This window comes from Polypterus senegalus, chromosome 13 (genome assembly GCF_016835505.1).
Source record: "Polypterus senegalus isolate Bchr_013 chromosome 13, ASM1683550v1, whole genome shotgun sequence".
In the NCBI taxonomy this organism is placed as follows: domain Eukaryota; kingdom Metazoa; phylum Chordata; class Cladistia; order Polypteriformes; family Polypteridae; genus Polypterus; species Polypterus senegalus.
The window spans coordinates 121,494,248-121,507,834 of NC_053166.1; the positions used below are offsets into that span (position 1 = coordinate 121,494,248).

General features: G+C 39.0%; 1 protein-coding gene across 1 annotated transcript in view; it reads left to right on the forward strand.

The window, feature by feature from the left end:
• Positions 1 to 13,587, forward strand: part of rufy1 (RUN and FYVE domain containing 1) — a 72,189-nt gene that overhangs the window by 20,884 nt on the left and 37,718 nt on the right. Inside the window, exons 3-8 of the mRNA XM_039774910.1 lie at positions 1,603 to 1,720; positions 1,876 to 1,977; positions 2,204 to 2,327; positions 6,090 to 6,151; positions 8,120 to 8,185; positions 13,115 to 13,184. Coding sequence (XP_039630844.1) covers positions 1,603 to 1,720; positions 1,876 to 1,977; positions 2,204 to 2,327; positions 6,090 to 6,151; positions 8,120 to 8,185; positions 13,115 to 13,184 — 542 coding nt within the window. The remainder of the gene's footprint in view (positions 1 to 1,602; positions 1,721 to 1,875; positions 1,978 to 2,203; positions 2,328 to 6,089; positions 6,152 to 8,119; positions 8,186 to 13,114; positions 13,185 to 13,587) is intronic.

Genomic DNA, 13,587 nt, shown 5'->3' on the forward strand with positions numbered 1-13,587 from the left:
CACTTATTTAAAAACAGATGGCTCCTTAGTTTCACCCAGTGCAGGCTCTTGCAGCCAAGGATGAGTCTAATCAGCATTTCAGCCAACCTTCTGTGCTGCTCCTAGGCTTGGGGCCCCATAGCTATCTGTGGCTCCCATCAGGGAACCATTCTCCCGAGCCTCCGACTCCCGCTGCCTGGCTCGCATGCCTGCATTCATTGCTGTACCCGCAGATAGCCTCAATGAGCCTTCCATTCCCCAGCAGCTATGCTGCCTCATCTTCAGCCTTATGTGACAATTTGTTGCAACCTATAAGTACGTCACTCTCAAGCTCCCAGGTCGCTCAGCCGGAGCAACCTTCTTCAGCTCTTGAGCATTGGCCACATGCTCCCTCAAGGGTCTTCCTCCTGGCTGTTTGCCTTTTTTCTCTCTCTCTCATGTACATGTACCAGGTCTCTCCTGTCTTCCTCCTGCTTTATTCTCACCATCATTTAACCTCCTTTTCTGATTGTCTCTGACCCCATCTTACTGTGCTGGCTCCTTTTTTTAATCTGTGGGCGCATTGCCTCATTCACAAACTGCAGAAAGCGAATGAAGATGTCGCAACAGACTGCACCCTCACACTCATGGAGATCAAGCTGGCCATTCAATTATTTATGTATTTACAGTATTTAGAAATTGACCACTTTTTCCTGAGCCATGGAGGCGCTATACCACAAGCACCTCATTGGTTAGTTAAAGGACTCCAGCACAGCAGGCATGATGGAGTGAAGCTTGACAAAGATTTTCCTGAGAAGAGGCAGCAGGTAGCTGATATAAACTGACTAATAAACAGAAAAGTTTTTCTGTGCAAATACGCAGCATTTGACCCTCTTAAAAAGCAAGTAAAATAGTCTACACATTATATTTATCACTTTTAAATTTTAATATGTTTATCACGTCAATCATGTCACATTATAACAATGGCTTGGCGATATGAATTATACACATTGTCGTCATTTAGCTGGTTTTCCTGCATTTCTGTACTTGATAAAGGGTGTCGTCATTTTCCTGTTTCTCCAAAATGTTGCATACAGATGTGTCAGAGTTACTGTAAATATATACAAATTCTCGCATAGCTTTCTTTTATCAATCCCGTTTTCTTGGAAAGCTGCATATGTACATTGCAATCCTCTTTTTGTGTGTATGCAAGACCTCTTTCTTACATTTTACTTACAAATAGGTAAGAAATATATTTAAATAATTTGTTTCATGGGACTGTCTATAAAGGGTATCTTTACTAAAATTTGGCTATTGCAATTTTAACAATGTCATCTTGTGATTTCTTTTGATTGGCTGTGTCACACTGGAAAGTGAGTTGATTTTGAGAAACAATGGTTCATCGAAGGTATAAATATTACCTTAACCTGAAGTGCCATATTGCAATAAGCTGTACACTACTATATGAAATTTGTGCCCTGTTTAATCCGATTGATTTGGATCTTCTTTCAGACTGGTTTTTAATTGCTTTTAGCCACAGGTGCTGCAAATTTCTTGAGTTAAATTCACAGTAATTTAATAGATTTTCATTTTTTCAGCAACAGCTTCTTTAGTTTAACTTTGTTTTGTTGCATTGTTTTTAAGCAAAAAAGTCTTTTATTGGTCAGAGCAAGTCGTTTTGGGGTCCCTTGGAATTGGTTGAAAAGCTGTGCCCAGAATCAACAGACCTGGCAACAAGTGCCCGTGAACTGCCAGGATTAAAGTATGTTTTCTCTTTCTTATTATTCCCATATCTGCTATATGTCCGTAGCACTTTTCCTTTAAATGCCACTTGTTATATTGTTAGTTTTTAACAGCAAAATAGTAGATAGTTTCCCAAAATGTATCAGGCATGAAATTGGTGCTTATTGTCCGCAGGACTTGTGTGGGGCGAGGGAGAGCTTGGCTCCACTTGGCTCTAATGCAAAAGAAATTGGCAGATTACTTGAAAGCACTTGTAGATCGAAAGGATCTTTTAAGGTGAGTACTTGATCAGTGGATTTAGTTAAACATATGGTCAACTGGGGCCCAAGTAATATATAAATTGTTTGGGTAAAGTGATCAGTAATTTTTGCTACATAATTAAGGAAATAGAATTTTGATGCTATTTTTTAGTTTTATTATGAAAATGTCACAGTTTGTAACATGTTTTAGGTATACAGGTATGCAATATAAAAGGCACTTTTAATCTTTCTTCTTTTAACAGTGAGTTTTACGATTTGGGTGCATTGTTGATGGAAGAGGAAGGTTCTGTAATTGTTGGTCTGCTAGTGGGACTAAACGTTATTGATGCAAACTTGTGCCTGAAAGGAGAAGATCTAGATTCTCAGGTCTGTATTGTCAAACTTTAGAAGATGTTAGTTATGTTTAAATATGATTTCATGTTATCTGGAAAATACAATTAACTAAATGGAAGATCAGTTACTGTATACTGCATTATAAACTGCTCAAAAAATTAAAGGAACACTTTGAAAACACATCAGATCTCAATGGGAAAAAGAAATCCTCCTGGATATCTATACTGATATAGACTGGGTAATGTGTTAGGAAGGAAAGGATGCCACATCGTTTGATGGAAATGAAAATGATCAACCTACAGAGCCCTGAATTCAAAGACGCCCCAAAAATCAGAGTGAAAAAATTATGTGGCAGGCAAGTCCATTTTGCCAAAATTTAATTGCAGCTACTCAAAATTGTACGCAGCACTTTGTATGGCCCCTGTGTTCTTGTATACATGCCTGACAACATCGGTGCATGCTTCTAATGAGATGACAGATGGTGTTGTGGGGGATCTCCTCCCAGATCTGGACCAGGGCATCACTGAGCTCCTGGACAGTCTGAGGTGCAACCTGGTGGCATTGGATGGACCAAAACATAATGTCCCAGAGGTGTTCTATTGGATTTAGGTCAGGAAAGTGTGGTGGCCAGTCAATGGTATCAATTCCTTCATCCTCCAGGAACTGCCTGCATACTCTCACCACATGAGGCCAGGAATTGTCGTGCACCAGGAGCCACTGTAGCAGCATAGGGTCTGACAATGGGTCCAAGGATTTCATCATGATACCTAATGGCAGCCAAGGTGCCTTTGTCAAGCCTGTAGCGGTCTGTGTGACTCTCCATGGATATGCCTCCCCAGACAATCATTAACCCACCACCAAACTGCTCATGCTGAATGATGTTACAGGCAGCATAATGTTCTCCATTGCTTCTCCAGACCCTTTCACTTCTGTCACGTGCTCAGGGTGAACCTGCTCTCATCTGTAAAAAGCACAGGGCACCAGTGGTGCATCTGCCAATTCTGGTATTCTATGGCGAATGCCAATCGAGCTGCATGCTGCTGGGCAGTGAGCTCAGGGCCCATTAGAGGACATGGGGCCCTTGGGTCACCCTCATGAAGTCTTTCTGGTTGTTTGGTCAGAGACATTCACACCAGTGGCCTGCTGGAGGTCATTTTGTAGGGCTCTGGCAGTGCTCATCCTATTCCTCCTTGCCCAAAGGAGCAGATACTGGTCCTGCTGATGGGTTATGGACCTTCTATGGCCCTCTCCAGCTCTCCTAGAATCTCCTCCATGCCCTTGAGACTGTGCAGGGAGACACAGCAAACCTTCTGGCAATGACACGTATTGATGTGCCATCCTGGAGAAGTTGGACTACCTGTGCAACCTCTGTAGGGTCCAGGTATCGCCTCATGCTACCAGTAGTGACACTGACTGTAGCCAAATGCAAAACTAGTGAAGAAACAGTCAGAAAAGATGAGGAGGGAAAAATGTCAATGGCCTCCACCTGTTAAACCATTCCTGTTTTGGGGGTCATCTCATTGTTGCCCCTCTAGTGCATCTGTTGTTAATTTCATTAACACCATAGCAGCTGAAACTGATTAACAACCCCCTCTGCTACTTAACTGACCAGATTAATATCCCATAAGTTTCATTGACTTTATGTTATACTCTGATTAAAAGTGTTCCTTTAATTCTTTTGAGCAGTATATTAAAACTGAACAACACAACCTTGGTGTTGTCCAAGTGTTGTTGAATAATAGTGTCTCCTTTAGTTTTAATTATGTTTAAGGATGTGTTGTTTTTGAAATAGTGACTGAAAGATGCCTGACTTGTGCTATTTATCTACTGGCCCCATCCCCATCTTCTAATGAAATGCTCCACCCCCAAACCCAACCCCAGTATATTAAAGAGCATTATTCTCAAGAATACATACATATGAATGTTTGCTTATGCCTAAAAAATACACTTTATTTAGTTTAAAAAAATAGCTACACTAAGAAATCATGGTTCAGTTTTCGTGGTGAGTGTCTCTCATCGCCATCATGATTAGTTTATTATAGGTGGTCATGGGACCTTTCTACTGCTGCTGCAGCACACCAGAAATACTTAACTCATTTAGCAGTCATTTAACAACTGAGTATGACTCAGGCTCAAATAGTTAATCATGGTGAGATCAGCAGTCAACCCAATTAATTGTGTTTTATATTGGCCATAAAATGTCACACTGGGATGAAGCTGCCAATGATAGTTGCAAGAAGGATGACAAATTTTTAGGAATGATACAGAGTCACTTCAGAGGATTGTACGTCAGGTTGTCCAACCACTTCAGCACTTTACAGAGATATGGTGCCCAGTGTGGACCACTGTGCAGTACCTTTAATGACTGGCAAATTACTCACTCAACTGGGTTTGCATTCACTGTGTCCCATATGACATCTGCCCTTGACTACTTATATTCTCTTATTACATTCAGAGTGGCTTTGTGTAAGTAGCCTAATGCTGTGGACTGGCTTTGATAAATGTTTAGCTTTAAATACTGGTTCTGCCCTGGAATAGTTAACAATCAGATTTTCAGTTGGAAAAGATGTGGATAATTTAGCAATATCCTTGAGTAGTATACCTCAAGAAAGGCTACTATCATAATAAAGGGAGTTTTCTACAATGGCTAGCGATCTGCATAGCAGAAACTGATGAATTTTACTTTTACAGTAGACCTTCCAATTGCCGTTTTTCAAAAGGGCAATGCCAAACCACATACTACTGCTATCTTAAGGAAATGCCTACCTGATTTCATCATTATCATCTTGCTAGCTAAATCATGGGACATGTATTTGACAGAAGGTGGCTGGTACATTCTGGACTCCAATTTCAGAGTGTTCAGCACATTCTCTTTACCATTGTCTCTGTGAGGTTAGTTTGAGAGTTCTAGACTTAATGTTTCACAGGTAGCCTTTTGCCATCCCTGTGGTCTAAAGCAAAGATATTGGGTACTAGCTACACTACCTGTTTAAGGCAGGTAATAGCAAATATTTTTAAATTATTCTGTCTCTTGGCCAACTTAGCACCATTCCTCTGTATTTTCATGTGTTTGAACCTTTCTTCACTGGTGTTGACTCCCTCAAGTGCATTACTGTAAAGTCTGCCTTTCATACTGTGCCCACTTTTATACTTCCCCCTCTTTGAAGACATCTCTCTGAGCGTGCTTCCTATGAATTTTCTCCTCCTCTTGTGTCTTAACACTCAAACATCCTTTTTTGATAGCATCACCAAAGTCAAACTGACCAATCACACCAAAGCCAAACCTGCCAATCATATTGCTTTAAGGGACAGGACCAATGTTTCCTCTAAGCTGAGCGCGTGAGTGATCGCTCACACGAATTCAGAGCGTCGCTCATACTTCCTGCACGATCGCTCATTCCGACTGCGTCGCTCATACTTATCGCGGAAATTGGTGCTTATAAAGTTTTGGCTTAAACAAAATGTCGCTCATAAACAATGTTTTTTGCTCACTATATGCTACTCCTTAGAGGGAACATTGGACAGGACACACACACAGACCTTAGTGTTTTATTATATAGTAGATTATTGACTTAAATACCTTGAACAGTAAGTCATATCTTTGCTGTAGATTTTAAATTAATAATTGCACAGTTGTCACCAGTTCTTTAGGCCAGTAGTGTAAATGCACCACTGCTGCTGGGAGAAAATCCTTTTTCATCAAAATGTATATAGGGCTATGTTTGCCTTTAATTTTAATGTACTGTATCAGGATCTTAAGTTTATGAAATTATGAGTTTTTTTTTTTTTGTTCAGGTTGGAGTTATAGATTTTTCTCTGTATTTGAAGGACCCACAGTACAGTGAAAACCCTAAAGAGTAAGTTTTGTCTTCTATTTTGGTGTGGTGAAACTTTTATCAACTTTGCTTTCAGTAATTAAAACGCATGCATGCAGGGACATTATAAGTAAAGCCAGAGTGATGAATAACCCTTTTATAGATTTTTTTAAAATAAGTATTTTTTTTTCCATAAAAAGAAAATTCAAGTTACTTTATATGTAAAGAGCATATTTCTTAATTACTTAAATAAATGTTTATGTTGGCTTTATAGCAAGTCAGTTTCTTATAGGCTTTAAGGTAAGACATAATTCATAATGTAATTTTTAAAATACTCCATACATAATATGATTTAAATAGTATATAAGTACCAAAACATATGAGTTTTTTGGTTCCAGAGAACCTGATAATGCTAAGCAAGATAAAAAAATAATGATGAAGGGACAACATAAAAGAAAAATAAGTGAACAGGAAGATCAAAGTACTGATATGTGTATATACAGTATTGTATACAATACTGTGTATATGCAATACTGTGTGTGTATACATACCTGTATACCTGTATAATTAGTGTTTGTACTATGCCTGATATTGTTTCAGTATTTTTCAGATATTTTCAGTATTTTTACTCTATCTTGTTATTTGAGATGTTTTTTACTGAATGTTTCTATCATATCTTTCAATCTGGAAAAAGCTGCACTCAACTACAGTGTGAGCCGCGATCTTCAAATGAAATACACTTGCAACAGCAGTGAATATTCCCAGAATTACTCAGCCTGTCAAAATGATGCCATGGGTGTAGCATAAATTAGTTCAAGAAGTCACAAACAATTCTTTAAAAAAAAAAAAAATTCCAGAGATCTGTAGACTTTTCTTGGCTCACCAAAGGTCAGTGTTTCTGACTACCTAATTAAGAAGAAACTGGACAAAATGGATTAAATGGAAAGTTGAAAGATATAAACCACTGCTAACCAAGAGAACCGTAAGACTTGTCTCTCATGCAAGCACCTATGTGATCCTCAGATATTCTGGAAAAATGTTCTAAGGATAGCTGAAACACAACCCAAACTTTTTAGACAACTAGAGTCCCTTCAAGTGTAAAGTAAATGCAGCATTCCATGGTAAAATGGTGGTGTTAGTGTGAGGTTGTAGGTTTGTTTTGCTGCTTTGATGCTTAGGTCATTTGCCATAACTGAAGGAACCACAAATTCTGCTCTGTATTAGAAAATTAAATAGTATGTCCTGTTAGCTGGCTGTGAGCTGAAGCTGAAGCATAGTTTGTTCATGCAGCAAGACAATAATCCAAAGCACAAAAGCAAGTCATCTTTAGAAAGGGTGAATAAAGCTAAATAGCAAGCAGTCCACACATAAAAAACTTTCAGTGTTCTGAATTAAAGCTAGAAAGTTGAAATTCTGCCACAGCCATGTGAAATGCCCCTTTGTTCAATTTTTGGTGTGCTTTTTTTATTTGCATATTATGTGATGTCCTAACTATATTGTATTTGCTATTATATATTGCACAGAACATTTAAGTGGATTTCTTCTCACGGTCCAAAGATCTGCAAGTTAGGCAGATTTGCAATACTAAATTGGCCCTATGTTGTGGCTGGTGTGTGTATGTGTTCACATTGTGATGGACTGATACCCTGTCCAGGGTTTGTTCCTGCCTTGCGCCCTGTGCTAGCTAGGATGTCCCTGGCTCCACCCTAGACCTTGATCAGGACTAAGTGGGTTAGAAAATGACTGACCATTCATAGACTGAATGATCACAAGTAGTTTACGTAAGTTGTTCATTCAAGACAGCCAGCAAATTTAAAGAAGCTGGTGCACTTTTGTTAGAGCAAAGCAAAAATATCTTGAAATATAAGTAGAATGTACCTTTTATAACTTTTTGGGAAAAACTGCTAAAGTATGCACCACTGGTTAACTTATTTTGTAATATTTAAAAGTTCTTCTTTCTTGCACCTGTAATGTTCTTATATTGGGTGTTGTATGCTTAAACTTTTTCAGTGATGGAAAGCTTACAGTAATTTTGGATCAGAAGCATTACATTGAGGAATTGAATCGCCATTTAAGGTTGGTTATTTCGCAAATTAATTTCATGTTAAGTTGGTATTACACTTCAAGCGGAAATATGTAGTCTTTAGTATTTAATACAGTATAATGATGCTATGGTTTGCAAAAGGCCAGTTTCCTTCTCTTTTCTGTTGATTCACATAATAAAATTCTTGACCCAATTCACAGCAGACTTGTTAAAAATGTTCTGATATCTGTTAAAGGAACATCTTTTGTGTGCCATCCATTAATTCATAGCTGTTTTTGGTATGTGTAGGGAATTCATATGTTTTTGTCATTACATCTATTTACATTGAAGAGAACTAGGCCAGCAATCAGATGTATGAGTTTGAACTTCTTCCTAAAGAACTCCAAAAGCTTGGTTTAAAAAAGTAAATATATAAATTTATGTTATAAAAAATAAAATATTGCTGTACCTATAAGATAACTACCGATTGTAACAGATGCACATTAGGCAATTTGATTTTTTTTGTGTCAAAGTGCACCTGCAAATGTTAATTTACAGTATCTCATAAAAGTCAGTATACCCCTCACATTTATATAAATATTTTATTATATCTTTTCATGGGACAACACTGAAGATATGACACTTTGATACAATGTAGTCAGTCAGTGTACAGCTTGTATAACAGTGTAAATGTCCCCTCAAAATAACTCAACACACAACCATAAATGTTTTAAACCACTGCCAACAAAAGTGAGTACACCCCTAAGTGAAAAATGTCCAAATTGTGCCCAAAGTGTCAAAATTTTGTTTGGCCACCATTATTTTCGAGTACTGCCTTAACTCTTGAGCACGGAGTTCACATGAACTTCACAGGTTGCCACTGCAATCCTCTTTCACTCAACCTTGACGACATCAAGGAGCTGGTGGATGTTAGAGCCCTTGCTATCTTCTACCTTCCAATTCAGGATGCCCCACAGATGCTCAATAGGCTTTAGGTCTGAAGAAATGCTTGGCCAGTCCAGCACCTTTACCCTCAGTTTCTTTAGCAATGCAGTGGTCATCTTAGAGGTGTGTTTGGGGTCGTCATCATGTTGGAATACTGCCCTGTGGCCCAGTTTCCAAAGGGAGGGGATCATGCTCTGCTTCAGTATGTCACAGTACATGTTGGCATTCATGGTTCCCTCAATGAACTGTAGCTCCCCAGTGCTGGCAGCACTCATGCAGCCCCATAATTGACTGTAGGTAAGACACACATGTCTTTGTACTCCTCACCTGGTTGCCGCCACTCACGCTTGACACCATCTGAACCAAATAAGTTTATCTTGGTTTCATCGCACCACAGGACATGGTTCCAGTAATCCATGTCCTTAGTCTGCTTGTCTTCAGCAAACTGTTTGCGGGCTTTCTTGTGCATCATCTTTAGAAGAGGCTCTCTTCTGGAACGACAGCCATGCAGGCCAATTTGATGCAGTGTGTGGCGTATGGTCTTAGCACTGACAGGCTGACCCCCAACCCCTTCAACCTCTGCAGCAATGCTGGCAGCACTCATACGTCTGTTTTCAAAAGATAACCTCTGGATATGACGCTGAGCATGTGCACTCAACTTCTTTGGTTGACCATGGCGAGGCCTGTTCTGAGTGGAACCTGTCCTGTTAAACCGCTGTATGGTCTTGGCCACTGTGCTGCAACTCAGTTTCAGGGTGTTGGCAGCCTTTTTATAGCCTAGGCCATCTTTATGTAGAGCAACAATTCTTTTTTTCAGATCCTCCGAGAGTTCTTTGCCATGAGGTGCCATGTTGAACTTCCAGTGACCGGTGTGAGAGCGATAACACCAAATTGAACACACCTGCTCCCCATTCACACCTGAGACCTTGTAACACTAATGAGTCACATGAAACCGGGGAGGGAAAATGGCTAATTGGGCACAATTTGGACATTTTTCACTTAGGGGTGTACTCACTTTTGTTTAGACATTAATGGCTGTATGTTGAGTTATTTTGAGGAGACAGCAAATTTACACTGTTATACAAGCTTGACACTGACTATTTTACACTGTATCAAAGTATCATATCTTCATTGTTGTCCCATGAAAAGATATAATAAAATATTTACAAAAATATGAGGGGTGTACTCACTTTTGTGAGATACTATATAATACTATTTAACTTGAATGTGGGAAAGATGCAACAGATGGTTAAAGCACACGGTTTGTGAAAATGTAATTGGCAGAGAGAGAAGCTCTGTTTCTTTTTGTTACCTATTAATTAAAGTACAGCAATGTGAGATATTTCAATTTCTTTAAAGCACAAGTTGTCTACTGAAAATGTTTTGGAGGATTTTCGCTTAGCACACTAATGCCTTTGTGTACACTGCCTTGTTGTCTTGACCTTTTGATATGCTTGTATAAAAGGGTCCTCAGTCTGCAGCATACCCACAGAGTGTTGACTTGTGGAGAGAGGTAGTACATCAGGGGTATCCAACCTTTTTTCCCCTGGGAGCTACTTTAACAAAATGAAAATGGCAGAGAGCTACTCATGTTTTCTAATGTTTATTCTCATAGACTGTTTCAACCCAAACAAATTGAATAAGCTTGTTTTGCCTGAACAGTTACAAAATGTTGGTGTCCACAACTCGCATTTTGCATTAAAATATCACAAAGTATATTTAGTTCACCTGCAAGTGTATTTTGTATGTTGTGGCAAAGATGCTATATAGGCGTCGACCCGACACAGACTGACAACGGAGGTGCATATAGAAATAAATGAAAAGGTTTATTTTTCTACAGCTGAGGTCCACATCTTCCCCGTGTCCCTCAGCCCTAACACAGTCCCAAAACAACACACAAAATAAATCACCCCAAACCACACTTTTCTTTCTCCACTGCTCCTCCCAGGTATCTTCGTCCTCCTCCTTCCGACTCTGGCGCCCTGAGTAGTGGCCACAGGCTTCCTTTATAGTTTACCCGGAAGTGATCCAGGTGGCAGTTAACCTAGATTAGGCTGCAATAAAGGGTGTGGCTGCATTGCCGCACACTCAGGCTCAGGAAGACTGGCAGTGGCCACGGAGCCCAACAGAGATGAGCTCCGGTGTTCCAAGGTATTGGCCCCAATGCAACCCAGGGGGGCTGCCACCAAATGTTCCGGGGGATGTAGTGTGCATCCCATGGCTGCTCCCCCAGATCCAGTATCAAAGGGGCGTCCCTGCCGGGCATGGTTCCCGGCTGTCCGCCACAATGTCTGTATGCATTTTCTAGTGTATCTCACACTATTGAAATAAAACATGAAAGCTGTCAAAACAAAACAATGCAATTACAAATACACATATATTACTTATTCATTTGTCATTTTGTGTTCACAAGAGTATTCACATGTCCAGTTGCATGTGTGATGTGTTATTTAGTTAGTCAGATGACTGGCACTGCGTGGAGTCAACAAGAGAGGTGTATGGTGGAGTGTGTAGCCACTTAGGTTCACTCTTATGGAGTAATTTAAATGTTCATCTGTCAGTCTTGTTCTGAACTTTGATTTTATGATGTTCATGTCAGAAAAGGAAGATTCACAGAGGTGTGTAGACCCAAACAAATTGCAGACATTTTCAGAGCTGCTTGATGAAGATTCTTAGTTATCTGGCACTTCTAAGCTCCAGAAATTCTGAGAATGCTGTTGAGACTTTAACTGCTCATTATTTTGAAGGTTTACTAATATATAATATAAAATCCAATGTCTCTCTGTCTGTATGTCTGTCTGCTTTTCACGAGAGAACTACTTATGGATTTAGATAGGGTTTTTTTTTTCTATAACTTGCTTCAACATTCCGGTTGATTCTGCGACTTCTCTCATTTTGCTATGTATCATAGTTCACTCATGGTACTGATTTATTTGCATAAACTCAAGAAACACGCATCAGGGCGAGTGGAGGGGCCTTCTTCACTCACTTGCTAGCTTCGGGGTGTTTAACTTAACTCTGTTTAGCTAGTGAATGGGAGAATAATTGAATTCAACTTTGCTTGATATTTAAAATGAAATGTTACTCTTGATGAGTTTGATTCCGGATATTCCCTGAAGTATATTTATATATAATTATTTGTGTGTGTGTATGTATGTATATGTGATAGAGTTCCTGCCACATAATGCAAAGAGTACTCTTGATGTGGTGGATTTTGACTGACCAACCATAAGCGTTACTTGGTAGGTAACCATCCATATAATCAGATTGCAATTCAGTCCTCTGAATGTAATAAATTCTCTGATCTTCACCCTGTCAAGTGAGCAAACGAACGTCAGAAGTGTCGCCTTAGGTGCTGACATTTTGAGGTTTGATCCCCATAAGGGGAAGCAAAGGTGCATTTACCTAATGAGCCCCAATTAGGGTGAAACACGTGTTGTGTACTCTTTGTATTATTTGGCAGGTACTGTATCATATGTCTATGATCTGCTTCTTGCAATGAGAAGATGTGGCAGATGTTTGCCAACAGGCCTACCAACCACAAGTGTTATCTGGTAGGTTACCAACCAAATAATCAGATTGCTATTCAGACTTATGAATATACGAGGGACATTCAAAAAGTCCACACTTTCGTATTTTTGTTGGAAAACGGTGAAGGAGTAGTAATTGGGCATTTAAAAGTTGGTATGACGCTAGGAAGATTGCATTGCAAAGGAAGGTGACTGTGTAGAAAAGTGATCTAATTTGTTTTTCAGATTCTTAATAAATAGAGTTTTAAAAAAAGAAAAGTGCAGAAATTTTTTGAACATTCCTTGTATATATATATATTTTTAACACTACACTTTAAAGAACTAAACAAATTTTATTCTGTGATTTAGTGAACTAAGTATTACTTAAATAGGATATTTAAAGTAATGCTGTGGCTTGCTAAGATAATTGATTGCTGTTGAGTGTCTGGTAGTCTTATGGATGCCTGTGTTGCACATGGAGTCATTGTAACTACAGGATGTTGAACTTTTTTTTGGTTTGTTTCACAGCTGTACAGTTAATGATCTACAGGCAAAAATAGACTCCCTTGAAAGGACAAACTCCAAGCTGATTGAGGAGGTACTTATTTACTTTTGAAGCGTTAACATTTCAGGCTGCTTTAAATTTTTGTTTAAAAGGATATTGTGCTTCATTTCAACCCTCCCCTTTGTTTCTTCTGTCTAATTTTTTCCATGTTTCAGTTTAATGTTTTAATGAGTCTTATCCCAAGTTAGTGTTTAAAATAGTAAGCATTTACTGACACGTATCTTACTTCTTGCAAGCTGTGTTTTATATATGCACGGAAATTATATATCTGGACAATGTCTTATGAGTGGGAGAAAGTGGTCAGAAGTAATAACTCTTTTAATATTAATTCCCTCACTTCCAGTTTTATGTGGTTCCTAACAAGAAATAAAGAGTTAGAATTCAGAGTAGAGTTGTAGGGCAGATGTGTTTATTTAGCTGGATATGGTGTGTAGAA